Below are 19829 nucleotides of genomic sequence, written 5' to 3' on the forward strand. Positions count from 1 at the left end.
CATTTTTATATGTTTTTCATTGTTTTTAATTTCAATAGCTCTCTGCCTTCCCTTGGCGCGGGGTTCTTGGCCGGGAGGGTGGCTTCGGGTCCCGCCAAGCTCTGTTCCCCGCATCTCCATGTCGCCTGGGTTGCACCCGACCGGCTACACCCCCCCTTTTCCCATTAGGCACAGCCGCATGGTACACCTGTGTCGGCCGTGTCCGAAGGGGATCGGGGGTTCCTGGTGAACCGGGTCTTCCCGCCTCGGTATCCAACATCAAGCGCTTGGGTCTCGCCCAGGACCCTTGCGCGGCTCTGGGTACCTAGCCAACCGTTCTGCGTCCCGGCGCAGGCAGGGGTTTAATGTCTCCCCTCCCGTCGCTCCAGCGGTGGCGGAGCGCCCGGACGCTTTCATTTCAATCTCAAACCTTTTTGCTCAGTGAACTGTGGCCTTTCGTGGGTGGGGGAAAGAAAAAACTAATGGGTGTGCAATGTGTAGGCCCACTGAGTGTACATTCTGAACCTTGTTTGAAGTCATTGGGTCACACGACCAAGGAGCTATTGAAATTCTAAAGTTGACAAAATTCATGTGAATCACCTGAAATGAAAATGGACATACTAAAGGGTGTGCAATGTGTTGGCCCACTGAGTGTACATTCTGAACCTTGTTTGAGGTCATTGGGTCACATGACCAAGGAGCTACTGAAATGAGAAAGTTTGAAAAATTTGTGTAAAAACATGTGAGATGAAAATTGACAAACCAAGGGGTGTGCAATATAGAAGGGTAGTCAGTGGACATTCTGAACCTTGTTTGAGTCCAGTAGGTGACATGACCAAGGAGCTATTGAAATGTTTAATTTTGAAAAATTCATGTAAAATCGAGTGAGATGAAAATTGACAACTAAAGGGCGTGCAATATAGAAGGGTAGTCAGTGGACATTCTGAAACTTGGTTGAGGTCAGTAGGTCACATGACCAAGGAGCTATTGAAATTCGAATGTAAAAAAAGGTTGTACTTTGTTTACGCTCCCTAACTAATTAAACTAGGAATACAAAATGCTGCTCATATTTCCACATGTTTATTAGCTTTGGAAAGCGAATTCGTGTCCAAATCGTGAAAATAAGACATGTGCAATGTGCGCAATTTTTCCAACATCATGACACTTATTTGGAGTCTGTGGCTCAAGTGACCCCGCCTCTTTAACAAAAACCTACTCCCGAACAACTGAAATAAAGTGTATTTAAGGTCTGACTGCAGAGAATAGGCTAACAAATAAAATATCGCGTGGAACAAAATGCCTGCAGTCTCTAAAGGAGATGGAATGCGTGGCCTTGCTGTGTTTATATCGGACATTAGGAACTGTGAGTAGATGATGTTGACTTGCTGATTAGCAAGCTACAGTTCATTTGGGAGGAATGCAAGGCTAGGTATGAAACAAGCTATCCCATGTAAAGGCACAAGCGCCTCATGTTTAACTAGTTAGGTACTTAATTAACAAAACAAAATATCGTGTGGGTAGTTCGTTAATTACCTAGTAAATAGCTAACCTGCCAAAGCAGTTAACGGTAATGTAGTTAACAGAGTTAACAGTTAGCTAGCAAACTAACGTTAGCCATTATAGCTAGCCAACGTTAGCTAGAGATTGAAGCAAAAATAGCCCGCAAAGAAACTATGTTTCCTAAACAAACGTCCAGTCTGTGAAATAAAGGTAAATAGCTAGCTACAGACAGCAAATGCAATCTTTTACTGTACTAGTTATACTTAACTAGCTGTTTTAATGTCACGCTAGGCTAGTTAGTTTAGCAAACTAGCCAATGGGCGTGGTTCACAGAGTCAGGAAATTAAAACAATTATGGTGACATTCATCATTTTGGCTGGCTGGTGTTACGCCGTTGTAGATTGATCATTTGCACATTTGGTGCTGGGTATATCTGTAATCTAGTAGGAAACTAGTTACCTCTACAAATGTTGACTAGCTAGCTAATTAAGATACATTTTCTCTCTAGCAACTATCATCATGCTCTGTCTATGAATGAGTGCGTATTTCTCCGACAATAACAATACTAGTAGCTGGATTGCTTATACTACCATCAAGAAACCCAGCTGCAGTGCAGGGTTTTGTGGTGGTGGGACTGGGAACTTTCACCTAGACTAGAGCCATGGAAGTCTAAATGTGCTCTGTGAGCAAATTAATCTATTTAGAGCACTAGTTTCCCTGCGTAAATCCATAGCAGAGACAGTGAAGGTTATCAACGTTCCATAACTTCAATGTAGGTGTGAATGAGGCATGCTACAGATCCATGCAGAAAAACTGATCCTAAACCGTAGGTCTGGGTCTGATCCTCCCGACCCAGGTATGCTCTCCTGACCTAAATCCATGCCGTAATTTAGACATCTTACTTACTACTAAGACCATTGCTCCTGAAAGGGATCCAATTTGTTTCCTGGCCTCACCTCCCTAGTTCATGGTGCATAGGCACATCAATACACATACTTTGCAGAAAATAAAATAAACAATCAATAATTTAGCCCAGTCTGAGTACTGTGGTACAGCCAAACTGTTCCATTCCACAAGTGCTGTTCAGGCTTGCATACAGGTGCATATGGCCCATACAGGTGACATTGAACATATAACATGTTTTATTTTCCATTTCAGGTAAAAGTAAAGAAGCAGAGATCAAGAGAATTAACAAAGAGTTGGCCAACATCCGCTCAAAATTTAAAGGTAAGCCAAGCAAAATCCCTTTAAATCTAGGTGTGAACACACTTTGGTGTCTGATGGTTCCACATAGTTTGTGGACACGGACACTAGTCATTTAGCTTATTAACAGTGCCCTCACAGGAGATCACCATGCAGCTATGCTAAATGTTCTCTACCACCTGTTCCATCTAGCCTAAAATAAGTCAGCTGTTCCAAAGTGAAAATCGATATTGGCATCTCTAACATCAGGTGACTTTTGTTTTGGTTGCTAGAAAACATGTAGTGCCTATCTGCAAAGTTGCTTTTGAGGGGCTTATGAGCCAGCTCATTTTTATCACGTAACAACACATTTGTATGGAAAGGCTTGCCTTCCAAACTGATGGAGTACTTAGGCTACCACTGAGGCAGGCTATTTGGTAAAAGAACGACTGCACCCAAAAAGCAACTTCTTATTTTAAAATGTATTCTAGTGTCAAAATGTATTACATTGCAAATAGGATACTTTTGGTCATAAAGTCAGTCTTGTCCTAAACTGAGATTTGTGAGATGATAGTAAAAAAATATATGTCATGGAATGAAGGGTACTGTAACAGTTTTCTGTGGGTTGGGTTTATTTTAATCCTGCCCACAGCTGGCAGCACCCAAGTAGGCTAATCATAAATTTGGAGCACAGCTGCACATGACCCAATTGTAACACCCATGGTCAATTTATAAAATATTGTCCCATTTACATTGTATAATTTATTGATGGTCCCTAACTATCCCCAGAGATAGGCTATATTAAAGTTCAGTGAGGTAGGGAGAAGCTAAAGGGCTTAGCTGAACAGGGAGAGTTGTTGAGTCAACTGTTCTGTCAGGAAACTGAGGGGGGCACAGTATGTTAGCAGGCTGGAATCCTTTCCCTTGTTTCCCGGGGAACTTCCTGTGGAGCTCTACAGAAAATCTCTTTCTTGCTGTTCCTCTCTCTTCCTCTCTCCATACACACATTATTAAAGGTTTTATGATTGTGATGTAAACATGTTTATCTTACTTTGAACCAGATAATACTTAGTTTATGCAGAAAGTTCAGAAAATAGAAAATTATAGCCTTAGAGAAACTCCTTATGCATTGTCCAGCTAATCCTTAATGTAGAGCCCCTCCTAATCTCTCTCACGGGACATCGTCCCACACACAGTGGAGGTGGGGTTCCAGACAGGGGTGGGGGCTCCATTAAACTCCCACTTTCAGAATGCTGTTGCAGCTCTTCAAGCTATAATGTGCATTGGTCTGCGTTTGGAAGTGCACTTCCAGGTTTCCTGTAAGCGGCATTGGACTTTATTTATTTGAGCAATGTTCTGAATCCGTCATTATTTTCATTGCACAGCTGCACTCATTTAGCCTCCTACCATTTGCCCTCTTTCACCAAGGTGAAAAAAGTGCTGCACTCAGCTTCCTGTCTTGTGCTGCTGACTCACCATCTCCTCAACTACAGTCAGTTGTGGGGTTGATTTAACTAGCAACATGGAATGTCGTACTTTTATCTATTCCTAAGTGGGTTTCACATTTTTCTTCCCAGAATAGGAGTGGTTAGCATGTTACTCTTTTAGGCCTCCGTGCTTCAGATTAAGATTCATTTTAAAAGGGAAGAACACTAAAGTTCCGTGCTCTCAAACACGTGATCAGTCATTTGTGACTTGGCTTGCCTTAAAAGTATTATTTCCTTCCAGTTTGTTCTGCTTCTAAATCTTCATAGTCATGACAACAACCTTTCTGTTTTGCTGCAGGAGACAAGGCATTAGATGGCTACAGTAAGAAGAAATATGTGTGCAAGCTGCTTTTCATATTCCTTCTTGGCCATGACATTGACTTTGGCCACATGGAGGCAGTCAACCTGCTCAGTTCCAACAAGTACACAGAGAAACAAATTGTGAGTAGAGAAGCCGGTCTTTGAATTTGTTTGCATGACTGTAAGTGAGTGGATTAAGTTATGTATCTAATTGGACAAAACACTGTGTTAATTACACAATCTATTCTCAAAGTTTATGTTAAACTATTATGATAACTTCCCTTTAATTCCTTTCAGGTTTGATAAACTGTTTGTTTCTATCCAACTCCACAGGGTTACCTGTTCATCTCAGTGCTGGTCAACTCAAACAGTGACCTCATCAGTCTTATCAACAATGCCATAAAGAATGACCTGTCCAGCAGGAATCCCACTTTCATGAACCTGGCCTTGCATTGCATTGCCAATGTGGGCAGCAGGGAGATGGCTGAGGCTTTTGCAGCTGAGGTGCCCCGCATCCTGGTGGCTGGGTAAGAAAGGGTAGTGGTGTGGAGCAGACTTAGCCTAATGACTGAGGTACCCTCTCTGTCAGTTTAACATTTGAGGCTGTAACTTTCAGTCAGTCAGGCCTCTTTGTAAAAAAACCTGAAGCTATGTACCGGTTAAGTGATGCTGATGTTCTGTCATAATTTGGCAGGGTTTGTCTTGCAGGGACACCATGGACAGTGTGAAACAGAGTGCTGCCCTGTGCCTACTGCGTCTCAACAGGACCTCTCCAGACCTAGTGCCCATGGGGGAGTGGACCACCCGGGTGGTTCATCTGCTCAATGACCAGCACCTGGTATGGACTGCCATGGGGTTATTATGAGAGGACTGTGGACCTTTGGTTTTAGTGAGGGAGATTTGGATCGGTCGGGTGTGGATGAGAGGATTCTTTCACCATGACCTGCTGTCTTCGTTGTTAGGGCTATGTTTGAGCCAAAATAATAGTTTGTGGGCGTAATGAGGAAAAACATTGCATGCAAAAGAATTATTGGATTGGTTTGTGTATAGTGTAATATAAATGATTAGCTGTTTGTGTGTAATGGCAGTTGTATTACTTCCCTTTTCCACAGGGTGTAGTGACCGCTGCCACCAGTTTGATTACCACACTGGCACAGAAGAGCCCAGAGGACTTCAAGACCTCTGTCTCCTTGGCTGTAGCCAGACTCAGCAGGGTAGGCATATGGCCGTGTGCAGGACTTTTATTTCTTTCATCAATATGACCATTGAATGTTATTATGACCCTTAGTTATTAGTCAGTTTGCTTGAGGCATAATGTGTTAGTCATGTCTCATGTTCTCTAGATCGTCTCCTCGGCCTCCACTGACCTGCAGGACTACACCTACTATTTTGTTGCAGCTCCCTGGCTTTCTGTCAAGCTCCTGCGTCTCCTACAGTGCTATCCTCCGCCTGGTAAGAAGCTGTGTGAGCATGATGACATGCGTGTGGGTGCTTGACTATATGAACATAATATTACTCAAAAGCTCTGTAGTGTTGCCGGGATGAACATAGTTGTGCTTTCATCTGCGACCCCCTTCCTCCCCCTTTCTTGCCCTCTCAGAGGATGGTGCGATCCGGGGCCGTCTGACGGAATGTCTGGAAACCATCCTGAACAAGGCCCAGGAGCCTCCCAAGTCGAAGAAGGTGCAGCACTCCAACGCTAAGAACGCTGTGCTGTTTGAGGCCATCAGTCTAATCATCCACCATGACAGGTCAGTCCCTCTCCCAGTTGCAGCAGCTACAGAAGACCAATGTATTCAAGAAATGCAGTTTGTATGTGTTGAGTTGGACTGTCCTGATGACAATGGCACCAATGTCTGTCTTTCTCTCCACAGCGAGCCCGCTCTGCTGGTACGGGCCTGTAACCAGCTGGGCCAGTTCCTCCAGCACCGGGAGACTAACCTGCGCTACCTGGCCCTGGAGAGCATGTGCACCCTAGCCAGCTCTGAGTTCTCCCATGAGGCTGTTAAGACACACATTGAGACGGTCATAAATGCCCTCAAAGTACGCAAACACATTTGTACCTGCATTCACAAGCTACATTTGCCAGTCCTAGTACTCAGTGTCTTCTTGAGTACATAGTGTATGTATGCCTGTCTGTTTTGTTCCTGTTAGTGTGACTCTGCCGTAGTCCTGATGTTTGTTTGACCTGGTTGAATCCTGCAGTCGGAGAGAGATGTCAGTGTGCGTCAGCGTGCTGTGGACCTGCTCTATGCCATGTGTGACCGCAGCAACGCCAAACAGATTGTAGCAGAGATGCTCAGCTACCTGGAGACGGCAGACTACTCCATCAGAGAGGAGATAGTGAGTTCTAGACCAGTATCTAATAATTTCACCAACCAAAAGTTTATGATTGCTTCATGTTTTAAATGCCACTGAGGTAATTTGGAGGAATACGTTCCACAGACCTAAATAAAAACATGAATGGCATTGTTCTTTGATCTGATAAGACTACCTCTCACCACAGGTGCTAAAGGTTGCCATCCTGGCAGAGAAGTATGCAGTTGACTACACCTGGTATGTTGACACCATCCTCAACCTGATCCGCTTCGCTGGGGACTATGTCAGTGACGAGGTCTGGTACCGCGTGATCCAGATCGTCATCAACAGAGATGAAGTGCAAGGTTATGCTGCCAAGACAGTGTTCGAGGTGCTTATTTTATTTTTGTGAATAATCTGTCTTTAACCGAGCCATGGGGGACTCATTGTAACCTAATGTTTGTCTGTCTGGATTGTTCTCTTACATTTTTTTATTTTTTATATACCTTTATTTAACCAAGTAGGACAGTTGAGAACAAGTTCTCATTTACAACTGCGACCTGGTCAAAATAGAGCAGAGCAGTGCGACACAAACAACACAGAGTTACACATGGGATAAACAAACGTACAGTCAATAACACAATAGTTCTGATGTAGGTGTGTTTCCTTAATCATATTAGTTTTAAGCAGCTCACTTCCGATGCTCATCACAGGCTCTGCCTGCTTGGATGTGAACTGTGAGTTCAGGGGGATGGAGAGCGTCATTCACTATTTACCACTAAAGCTGTCTTTGTCTTCTCAGGGAGGAAACTATGAGCCCGCCTTGTGTTTTGGTACAGCAATATAAGATTACTTGATTCTCCCTTCAGTCTCTCTGCTTGTGTCTGTCTCACTGTCTCTCACTGCTGCTCCATCCCTCCATCCCAGTTTTATGGATGTGTAGTCTTGAGCCCTCCCTCCTCTCCAGTGTCTTTCCTCCTTCATTGCCCATGATCTCTACCACTGCATCCTCTGACATTAGATACATTGATGTCTACTGCAGATATACATCCTTTCAGAACCAGTGATATGCCTTGTCATTTTTCCTTTAGTCAGTTCCACCATAGTTTCAGCTGTGTTTTTGTTTTATAGTTACATTTGTCCCCATGTTCAGACTTGCTACCCCACATGCTGGTCTGCCCAGATTGAATCTCAACTTTGACATAACCATCATGGGAATTCCATCATGTGTATGTTAAGATCTGCTGACTGATATGCTCTCAGCCCCGTATCAATCAAATGTATTTTCAAAGCCCTTTTTACATCAGCCGATGTCACAAAGTGCTATACAGAAACCTAGCTTAAAACCCCAAACAGCAAGCAATGCAGATGTACTGTAGAAGCACGGAGGCTAGGAAGAAACCTAGAGAGGAACCAGGCTATAAGGGGTGGCCAGTCCTCTTCTGGCTTTGCCGGGTGGAGATTATAACAGTACATGACCAAGATGTTCATAGATGACCAGCAGGGTCAAACAATAAAAATTACAGTGGTTGTAGAGGGTGCAACAGGTCAGCACCTCAGGAGTAAATGTCAGTTGGCTTTTCATAGCCGATCATTCAGAGTTAGAGAGAGTTGAAAACAGCAGGTCCGGGACAGGTAGCACGTCCAGTGAAAAGGTCAGGGTTCCATAGCCACATGCAGAACAGTTGAAACTGGAGCAGCAGCATGACCAAGTGGACTGGGGACAGCAAGTAGTCATCAGGCCAGGTAGTCCTGAGGCATGGTCCTAGGGCTGAGGTCTTCCGAGAAAATCAGAGGGAGCATACTTAAATTCACACAGGACACCGGATAAGTCAGGAGAAATACTTCAGATATAACAGACTGACCCTAGGGCAGAGACAGCAAGGGTGGTTCGTCGCTCCAGTGCCTTTCCCTTCACCTTTCACACCCCTGGGCCAGACTACACTCAATCATAGGACCTACTGAAGAGATGAGTCTTCAATAAAGACTTAAAGGTCAAGACCGAGTCTGCCTCTCTCACATGGATAGGCAGACCATTCCATAAAAATTGAGCTCTGTAGGAGAAAGCCCTGCCTCCAGCTGCTTGTTTAGAAATTCTAGGGACAGTAAGGAGGCCTACGTCTTGTGACCGTAGCGTACGTGTGTACGGAAGGACCAAATCGGAAAGATGGGTAGGAGCAAGCCCATGTAATGCTTTGTAGGTTAGCAGTAAACCCACCCAGTCCAATCTATTATGCTATTTCATACATAACTCGGACTCTTTCCTTTCCACAGGCACTCCAGGCCCCAGCCTGCCATGAGAACCTGGTGAAGGTCGGAGGGTACATTCTTGGGGAGTTTGGGAACTTGATAGCAGGAGATTCAAGGTCAAGGTTAGTAACCAATCAATGCCATATTTCAGTGATCCACTGTTATTCTCAGTTGGAGAGAGTGGAGGCTGCTGAGGGGAGGACGGTTCATAATAATGGGTGGAACGGAGTCAATGGAATGGTTTCAAACACGTGGTTTCCATGTGGTTGATTCCATTACATTGACACCATTCCAGCAATTACGAGCTGTCCTCCCCTCAGCAGCCTCCATTGGTTGGAGAAATGTACAGTCAATGATATCCTTTGGAGCTGAGGACAGACGTCACTCACTGTGTCATCCATTGTCCTTCTTGCTCTAACTCCTTAGTCCACTCATCCAGTTTGACCTGCTCCACTCCAAGTTTCACCTGTGCTCGGTGTCCACCCGGGCTTTGCTGCTCTCAGCCTACATCAAGTTCATCAACCTGTTCCCTGAGGTGAAGGGCACCATCCAGGAAGTGTTGCGCTCAGACAGCCAGCTCCGCAATGCAGACGTTGAGCTACAGCAGCGTGCTGTTGAGTACCTGCGCCTCAGCTGCATCGCCAGCACTGACATACTGGTCGGTGACATTCCACCCTGCCTTTGTGCCATTATAAGCTTGATTGATTGCATTTGTTAGGTAATTAAAAGTAGTAGTATGCTCCAGCTGGAGACATTACATTCTTTAAAAATTAACTAGCATAAAAAAAACAAAGCCTGAATGCTTATTTCCATTGTGGTCCTCTATGGCAGTGAGCTAGCAGGTGGACAAGATTGACACTTTTACATTTAATGCAATTTAAAAACAACCGTTTTATATTACACTTAGCTGTTTGGTTTTTAGTTGTTCAGAATACAACCCACAGCAAATCTTTGTTGATTAGAAAGACTGTAATTCAGAAAAGGACACTGTAGAGCCTCCAGTTCCTCTACCCCAGGTCATGCTCTTCATTCCCCATTCATTCTGTGCTCCCCTCAAGGCCACAGTGTTGGAGGAGATGCCTCCCTTCCCTGAGAGGGAGTCCTCTATACTGGCCAAACTCAAGAGGAAGAAGGGACCAGGAAACCTGCATCTCGATTTGGATGAGAACCGCAAAGAACGCAGTGTCAATGGGGGTACTGCAGACCATAGCAGCACTACCTCAAATGCCAAGGTATTACTGTTGTCATGTGTTTACTTATTAGAGCCTCCTATTCCTCTCCTCTCATATGTACATTTCCTATTTTTCTGTCCTGGTGTTTTCTGCTGTCTTTTCAGTAACTCTCCCCAGCTCTCTCGTTCTGTCCGGCTTTCACTGTTTCCTCCTGTGTTCATTAGAGCTCTCCTCTCTTGTTTGTTGGGGATCTTCTGGCCCCCGCCTCGACCGCACCCCCACCAACCGGCCACGTCCGGTCTCTTCCTACCTCCTGCAGACCCCCATGCCCCCCCAGGCCTCTGCTGTCCCCGTGCTGCTCTCTGCTGGGCCACTCTTTCAGGTTCTGGATGCTCATGCGGGATTTTTCACTTGTCACTTCCCTAACCTTAATACACTGTCCTAACAACATCATGTAATCTGATCTGCTTACGGAATAAAGACAATTCCAGATGCTAAGATGACGCATTGCTTTTGTGGGAGCTTGATTACTTAGCAGTATATATTCTTAGGTTTTTACAGTTTATTTATTTTTTATTGTTGAGTCCTTAGTATAGTCCTAATAATTATAGATCCTCCTAAAGAGGTTTGTTTTGTTTTGCATGGTGTGTGTGTTGCACTGCTCTGTGCTTTCATTAGCGTAAGACCAATTGGAGCGGTTGATTGGTTCAGATCCTGAACTTCCGAAGTGAAGTAATTGTGACCGTTACCTCTCCTAAGGTGGCCGCGTCCCCCACTCCCTCCACAGACCTGCTTGGCCTGGGCAGCACCATCGCCACTCAAAACTCTGCCCCTCCTGCCTCCAAGGTGGCAAGCCTGCTGGTGGATGTCTTCTCTGGAAACATAGCAGCCTTTCCTGTAGAGTCACCAGTGGCAGTGGGGCCTGTTGCAGATGAGAACTTCTCCAGGTAAGAAAGAGTGTCAGTGGGTCAAATATCAGAGGGAGGGAGGGGCTTTTTAACTGTATTGATCCGTCATGGAGCTTACTAAAACCTGGTGTGAATGTGCTCCTCTCGCCCTTTACATTCTCGCTGTGCATCTCACTCATGGCTTCAGTTTCCTGCCGAATACTCCACAAGTAGCATATGCCAACGCCACTCTGCCCACTGCAGAGGAACCTGAAGACAAGTAAGAGATGTCATCAGTGGAGTCTGTTCAAAACACTTGCATGCTCACCGCAGATTGCGCTGGTGAAAGGGACATTAGTTACATCCCTACTGTATGCTGTGGGACTCTTGGCATCTTGGTTGGAATCCAATCCTGGGAGTCAAATTTGATTATCTTCATCAGATGACACTCATAGGACTTCATGTTACACAATACATGCATGTTTTGTTTGATAAAGTTCATATTTATAACAAAAAAATCTGAGTTTACATTGGCGCGTTACTTTCACTAGTTCCAAAAACATCAAGTGATTTTGCATAGCCACATCGTTTCAACAGAAATACTCATCATAAATGTAGATGATAATACAAGTTATACACATGGAATTATAGATATACCTCTCCTTAATGCAACCGCTGTGTCAGATTTCAAAAAAACTTTACGGAAAAAGCAAATCATGCAATAATCTGAGACGGAGCTCAGAACAATAGCCAAATTCGCCGCCATGTTGGGGTCAACAGAAACCAGAAAATACATGATAAATGTTTCCTTACCTTTGAACTTCATCAGAATGCAGTCCTAGGAATCCCAGGTCCACAATAAATGCTTGATTTGTTCGATAATGTCCGTTATTTATGTCCAATTAGCTACTTTGGTTAGCGCGTTTGGTAAACAATTCAAAAGACACAAAGCGCGTCCGCTATAACGTGACAATGTCCAAAAGTTCCATAACAGTCAGTAGAAACATGTCAAACGATGTACTGAATCAATCTTTAGAATGTTAACATCTTGAATAACGTTCCAACCGGAGAATTAGATTGACTTCAGATGAGCGGTGGAACAGAGGTCCTCCCCATGTGAATGCGCATGGTGAGCTCGTGGCAGTGATTACTCATTCCTGTCTCCTTCGGCCCCCCTTCACATTAGAGTCATCAGACAAAGTTCTATTGACTGTTGACATCTAGTGGAAGCCGTAGGAAGTGAAAACTCATCAATATCTCGCTGTAATTTCAATGAGAGCTTGGTTGAAAATCTGCCACCTCAGAAAAAATTCAAACAGGAAGTGGAACTTCTCAGGTTTTTGCCTGCCATATGAGTTCTGTTATACTCACAGACATAATTCAAACAGTTTTAGAAACTTCAGAGCGTTTTCTATCCAATATGACTAATCATATGCATATATTAGCAACTGGGACTGAGGAGCAGGCAGTTTACTATGTGCACCTTTCATCCAAGCTACTCAATACTGCCCCTGCAGCCATAAGAAGTTAAGCCCAAGATATGAGATGCTTGCCCCATTCCCTTCCAGGTTTGTTTGCAAGAACAATGGTGTCCTGTACGAGAACCAGCTCCTCCAGATCGGACTGAAGTCTGAATTCAGACAGAATCTAGGTGAGTAGGCCTCAGCAAAAATACATATGCACCTAAGTGTGATTATGATCATGGTTTGACCCTTAGATCTTAGGGTTTAAATAAGTATCTTTTTTTCCAACATACAGGTCGGATGTATGTGTTCTTTGGTAACAAGACATCAACCCAGTTCATGAATTTCGCTGCCTCTGTGGTCTGCCAAGATACTCTGCAGGCTCATATCCTTTACTAGATGCTATTATGTCATTTTCAAAAATAATAATTTAATTTAATAAATCCCTCCCAGTGTATATTATTTATTGTCTAGGGGTGGCCATTTACTGCTCCCTATTGTGCCCTTAACTGTTTCCCTACAACTGAATGTCCATGCCAAGCCTGCAGACCCCACTGTGGACGGGGGTGCACAACTCCAGCAGATACTCAACATTGAGTGTGTGTCTGACTTTGTGGATGCACCAGTGCTCAACATTCAGTTTAGGTAAGAACTTATTTTCCTCCTTTTATATGAATTTCAGTGTGTGTTTCAGGGCGCAACTATTTGCCAGATTGGTGATAAATGTTTGCATGAACGTTGTTGGAAATGCTACTGTATCGGTTTCCCAGCTATTTAGTGTTTTACTCCTGTTTCTACACACAGGTACGGGGGAACTCTCCAGAACATTGCTGTTAAACTGCCTATTACTTTAAACAAGTTCTTCCAGCCTACAGAGATGACATCGCAGGACTTCTTTCAGCGCTGGAAACAACTTGGAGCGTAAGGAAACATATCTCTGCTATATGCTTGGTCATATTTAATTTTTTAAATTTAACTTGGCAAGTCAGTTAAGAACAAATTCTTATTTACAATGATGGCCTAGGAACAGTGGGTTAACTTTCTTGTTCAGGGGCAGAACAACATATTTTTACCTTGTTAGCTCGGGGATTCGATCCACCAACCTTTCAGTTACTGGCCCAACGCTCTAACCACTAGGTTACCTGCCGCCCCAAAAAATATATCCATATATCACAACATGTTTTTCTCTCTCTTGATATGGACACAATATTCCCCTCTGACAATGTGCCAGTTTACTCTTCCTTGTATTCCGAGGACACAAAAGGGTTAATTCATTCAGATTGGCCTGCATGTGTAAATATTGATATAAATAGTGTGTACTGTCTCCCACTGTATATTTAAATGTGAAGGAAATGCCAACAGAATAGGTACACAGTGTCTTGTGAAATTGTTCCATTAGAGCTTGAGCAACATTGCCAAGATAAATAGATCAATGTTTCCCTAGGAGTGTGTAAAGTCTGTGGTGACCAATGAATAATTCACCGGTATTCCAGAAAGCGCTTCTACCAAATATTGATTTATGTTGGTGGTATAGGTCAGTGTAATACATCTTAGTCTAATGCATTTTAATTAAATGCGAAAATTGTGCATTGATGTCAACATGTTCACATGGAAATACATTTGTATCTATTTTCCATCATTCAGCAACAAGGTGAAACTTAGTGTAGTTACACATCCTTAACAGCTGAGGTTAAAGCTGCTAGTGACTGCTAGCTGCTAGCCACTAAAATGGCGCCGGAAGAAATGGCAGCAGTTTTACGGGCGCCCAACCAATTGTGCTATTATGTGTTTTTTCCCCCGCGTTATTTTTAACTTATTTTGTACATACTGTTTCTGCAACCGTATCTTACGGCAAAAAAGAGCTTCTGGATATCAGAACAGCGATCACTCACCTCGGATTAGACAAAGATTTTTTTATTCAACAGACGAGGCGCACAAGACATTCTCCAAACACCCGGCAGGGCCGACATCCCTGTTATTTGCAAGAGGAAGCATTGTGTGCCGCCCCCCACAACCCCTCTTTTTACGCTGCTGCTACTCTCTGTTTATCATATATGCATAGTCACTTTAACCATACATTCATGTACATACTACCTCAATTGGGCGACCAACCAGTGCTCCCGCACATTGGCTAACCGGGCTATCTGCAGTGTCCCACCCGCCAACCCCTCTTTTACGCTACTGCTACTCTCTGTTCATCATATATGCATAGTCACTTTAACCATATCTACATGTACATACTACCTCAATCAGCCTGACTAACCGGTGTCTGTATGTAGCCTCGCTAATTTTATAGCCTCGCTACTGTATAAAGCCTGTCTTTTTTTTACTGTTTTATTTCTTTACCTACCTATTGTTCACCTAATACCTTTTTTTCACTATTGGTTAGAGCCTGTAAGTAAGCATTTCACTGTAAAGACCTGTTGTGTTCAGTGCAGGTGACAAATAAACTTTGATTTGACTGACTTTCTCTACCCACAGCCCTCAGCAAGAGGTACAAAATATCTTCAAAGCAAGGCATTCCATGGACACAGAGGTTACCAAAGCCAAGGTGAGATCCCTTTATGATTAGAATTGATATGGAGATTTTGTCTTGACTTGTTGGTTGCCTAGTAGCAGCACATCAGCCTTTTCTTTATTCAAAATGTATACCTGATCAGTATATCTTTTTTGTTGATAGAAATGTTTTAGGCTGGGTTTCTGTACAGCACTTTGTGCCATTGGCTGCTGTGAAAAGGGCTTTTTAAATCATCCAATTTTATTTGTCACATACACATGGTTAGCAGATGTTAATGCGAGTGTTGTGAAATGCTTGTGCTTCTAGTTCCGACCATGCAGTAATATCTAACAATTTCACAACTACCTTATACACACAAGTGTAAAGGAATGAATAAGAATATGTACATAAAAATATATCGATGGCCGAACGGCATAGGCAAGATGCAGTAGATGGTATAGAGTACAGTATATACATATGAGATGAGTAATGTAAACATTATATAAAGTTGCATTGTTTAAAGTGGCTAGTGATACATTTACATCCAATTTTTTATTATTGAAGTGGCTAGAGATTTGAGTCAGTATGTTGGCAGCAGCCACTCAATGTTAGTGCTGGCTGTTCAACAGTCTGATGGCCTTGAGATAGAAGCTGTTTTTCAGTCTCTCGGTCCCAGCTTTGATGCACCTGTACTGACCTCGCCTTCTGGATGATAGCGGGGTGAACAGGCAGTGGCTCGGGTGGTTGTTGTCCTTGATGATCTTTTTGGCCTTCCTGTGACATCAGGTGGTGTAGGTGTCCTGGAGGGCAGGTAGTTTGCCCCCAGTGATGTGTTGTGCAGACCTCACTACCCTCTGGAGAGCCTTACGGTTGTGGGTGGAGCAGTTGCCGTACCAGGCGGTGATACAGCCCGACGGGATGCTCTTGATTGTGCATCTTTAAAAGTTTGTTTTTGGTAACAAGCCGAATTTCTTCATCCTCCTGAGGTTGAAGAGGCGCTGCTGCGCCTTCACCACGCTGTCTATGTGGGTGGACCATTTCAGTTTGTCTGTTATGTGTACGCCGAAGAACTTAACTTTCCACCTTCTCCACTACTGTCCCGTCGATGTGGATAGGGGGGTGCTCCCTCTGCTGTTTCCTGAAGTCCATGATCATCTCCTTTGTTTTGTTGACATTGAGTGGGAGGTTATTTTCCTGGCACCACACTCCGAGGGCCCTCACCTCCTCCCTGTAGGCCGTCTCGTCGTTGTTGGGAATCAAGCCTACCACTGTAGTGTCGTCTGCGAACTTGATGATTGAGTTGGAGGCGTGCATGGCCACGCAGTCATGGGTGGACAGGGAGTACAGGAAAGGGCTGAGAACGCACCCTTGTGGGGCCCAAGTGTTGAGGATCAGCAAAGTGGAGATGTTGTTTCCTACCCTCACCACCTGGGTACGGCCCGTCAGGAAGTCCAAGACCCAGTTGCACAGGGCGCGGTCGAGACCCAGGGTCTCAAGCTAATGACGAGTTTGGAGGATACTATGGTGTTAAATGCTGAGCTGTAATCGATGAACATTCTTACATAGGTATTCCTCTTGTCCAGATGGGTTAGGGAAGTGTGATTGCGATTGCGTCGTCTGTGGACCTATTGGGGCGTTAAGCAAATTGGTGACACCATAGGAAGCAGCACAACTCTGGACGGTTCTGACTTAGAATATTTGATTGATTGAAAGACGAAAGTGAAGAAACTGCATAAAGGTCACCCTGACTCCACTAGCAATACTATGTAACATGCTGACCACACCTCCTGCGTGTCATGGACTCTACAAGGTGTTGAGCGTTGCAAAAACAATGTGCACGCGCGCGTCAACGAGCATCTGCGTAGCTAGGCGCTAAAATTGAACTTGGTTCTATTTTTGATGCTTGATGCGCTGCAAGTCCCGCCTGTCCCATCATTGGTTTTCAGGAGCATAAACACACGTGGGTGATTGAAAGCTGAACTGAGGTCCACACTAGTCCAGTTGGTGGTAATGCACCTGAAAGTTGGTTGCCAACCACCATATAAAGTCCACAGAAGAAGACTGAAGGAGGAGCGATTACTAGAAACTAACTAGGTTTCTCCTTTTATCTGTGGATGAATTGTCTGAGTAGAGGACACACAATTTTGTGTGACTCAAAATTCTACAAAGATCCAGGAAAAAAAGAACCTTGTGTAATTTCATGTAAAATAACAATATCCCAGGACAAGCTAGCTAGCTAAATGTCCATGAATGTTTAATGTGTTTTGACCTGTTCCCAAATTAATATAGTTGGTTCGGAGTTCATTTTGATATTTCAACCTGCCTGTCCTGCTCGCGTCTGGCGTGAGTTGACAAATCAAATGCGCGCAATGATGCATGTGCGCGCCCAGTCTAGTCAGCATGTTGGGCTGTGTTGTCGATAGTCTTAACCTTGATCTGGTTTTTGTTTTCCAGATAATGGGGTTTGGTGCTGCTTTGCTGGATGGCGTAGATCCAAACCCCTTCAACTTTGTGGGCGCTGGTGTCATCCATACAAAGACCACCCAGGTTGGCTGCCTCTTGAGACTGGAGCCTAATACTCAAGCACAGGTATGTAGCCCTCACCTCCCTCCAGTGAGAATTACTCTCCACCCCAGGACCCTGTCACAAACTCTTTCTTAAATGGTGGTTGAAAGGAGTTTAATATCCAGACAATGTATTTGACCCACCTATTTAACCCTTTCTTCTTTTGCAGATGTACCGCTTAACACTAAGGACAAGCAGAGATACTGTGTCACAGCGCCTGTGTGAGCTGCTCTCAGAACAATTCTGAACTGTTTCCAGATCAGGTCTTCTTACCTGGTATACCACAGAGCTGTACAAGCTCCCCCTGCCACTTGTGAAGACACCACATGGTTCATAACAAACAGGTCACACTTATCCTTCCCGTCTGTCTCATTTAAATTGGAATTGATGCAGTGTACAGTGTAAATTCTTTTTTATATTTGACGTATTATAAAAGTACTGTATATCAAATGACTTTTTCACTCACTACTAATATTTCTCTGCCTTATGTCCATGTGTGCACAGAATATTTACGGATGTGCTTTTGTTGTGGAAAAGGCTTAGTCCTCTCCCTGTACTTTAAAGACATATTGACTGGAAAATTGGAGTTCAGGGGGACTGGCAAGAAAATGCCTTAATTGTCTGACCCTCTTCTCCAACTGAGTAATGATAGTCCATAGATGTGCCTATTTTGTGTTTCAGATCCAGGGTTACAGTTACACAAGCATACATGAAAAGATGTCGTCTTATTTAGTTCTAAGGATGGCAGCAGTCTTCTTTGCTCTTGTCTTACCTGTAAACAAGCCCTGTCCCTGAACACATCATGACCATATTGCAAACACTAGCCATTGTGTTTTTTTGTTTTTTTGTGTGTATGGAGGTGAGAATTTAAATTGCAGCGGTCATTATGTAGATATTTCCGGCTGGTCTTAACAGTCAGGTAAAGGGACTGTTATGAGAAATCATCTTCTTGTTAGTAGTGTGTGTGTGCGCTTATGTTAAACAAACCACTAAGGAATTAAGTGCTGTCATTATATTCAGATATGCATACAATTGTGTGTCCAACCAAAGTTATCTGTCCCAAATCAGGGGGTTATTGGTATCTAATATGTCTCTAGAACATGTTTGTATCTAATGAAATCATTTTTTTGTTTGTTAAATAGACACTGGCTGGAATATGGTTTTAACCAATCAAGATTAGACCCACCCGTTGTATAATCATAGATATTACACAACCATACCAGCATCCGTCACCACTACGGAACCCTTCTAGAACAAAGGCTGGAAGTCTTCTATGTATTATTTATTTCATTGGTTAATAGGCTATTTACACAGTTGGCTAAGGTTTTAGGTTGTTGATAGTGTACCATCATAACATTCACCAGATTATTTTATATTTTTGCAATTGAAATGGTAGAGTGCAATATATAATACATGCAGCCATTAGGTATGCATAACTCAGTTTCTTCTATATGCCAGAGAGCACTTTTTTTATGCTCATAATATAGGTGGTCGGTGTGTTAAACTTAAACAAGACATTCAATTACAAACTGGACATGTTGATGGTTTCGATGATTATCAGAATTACGAATGTATTCTTGTTAATGGGGTATAGGACCCTAAACTTATCCGTGATGGCAAAACAGAAGTCTTTCCTGCAGCACATAGTGGTTTATTATCTCTTGGCCTCTAGCGAGTACTCTTCACACAGCAGTTGAATGATGGTTCAGGAGAGGAGCTGAGTTTCAGGGTTAGTCCTATGCTTGTACACTTGGAAAATGTTTAATGGAACTTGACTAATAGTGGAATATGTGATGGCCACAACTAGTTCTGTGATGTGTAGGGAGGAGCAGTTTTGTTTTATGCATAGATATTTACCCTGAATCAATATAATTCTGATTAAATTACGACGTAACTGGGCAAAATGTCTTTATTGAGTGTAACTCTAAGTTATTACCCTACTATTACCATGTTATTAGCACTTAATCCTGTGCTGGAATGTAAAACCCTACTGATTTTGTTATTATGTTTCACCATTATATTTCAAATGGGATCTATAGTACTGGAATTTGGTTATAGAAAATGCAATGTAATATTGAAGGAAATAAAAACATTAAGGAATTTTCTAGAATCACCAACACCGGAGAGGTATACTACATAGCAGGCTCAATGAGTTGGCCAGCTAACTTTGATAAAACAACTGAAATGACTATTGAAAGCAAAGCTTAATTGTGTTTTTGAATAAATTAGACCATGCCCATTTCCAAAAA

General features: G+C 43.3%; 1 protein-coding gene across 2 annotated transcripts; it reads left to right on the top strand.

Moving 5' to 3' along the window:
- Nucleotides 1–1160: 1160 nt before the first annotated feature.
- On the top strand, nt 1161–19488 carry LOC139575923 (AP-2 complex subunit alpha-2). Of its 2 annotated transcripts, XM_071401379.1 has the most exons (23): nt 1161–1342; nt 2638–2706; nt 4447–4589; nt 4782–4975; nt 5157–5286; nt 5561–5662; nt 5792–5900; nt 6049–6199; nt 6323–6491; nt 6654–6791; nt 6955–7137; nt 9021–9118; nt 9423–9654; nt 10055–10228; nt 10928–11115; nt 11264–11335; nt 12624–12706; nt 12814–12902; nt 13039–13163; nt 13323–13439; nt 15000–15069; nt 17470–17604; nt 17750–19488. In XM_071401379.1, the coding sequence occupies exons 1-23, from the start codon at nt 1276–1278 to the stop codon at nt 17825–17827; spliced, it is 2916 nt and encodes a 971-aa protein (XP_071257480.1). In that variant the 5' UTR covers nt 1161–1275; the 3' UTR covers nt 17828–19488. The 2 variants fall into 2 exon arrangements, with proteins under 2 accessions (XP_071257480.1, XP_071257481.1); XM_071401380.1 differs by lacking the exon at nt 11264–11335.
- The last annotated feature ends 341 nt before the right edge of the window (nt 19489–19829 follow it).

The sequence above is a fragment of the Salvelinus alpinus genome, chromosome 5 (assembly GCF_045679555.1).
Source record: "Salvelinus alpinus chromosome 5, SLU_Salpinus.1, whole genome shotgun sequence".
Lineage (NCBI taxonomy): Eukaryota > Metazoa > Chordata > Actinopteri > Salmoniformes > Salmonidae > Salvelinus > Salvelinus alpinus.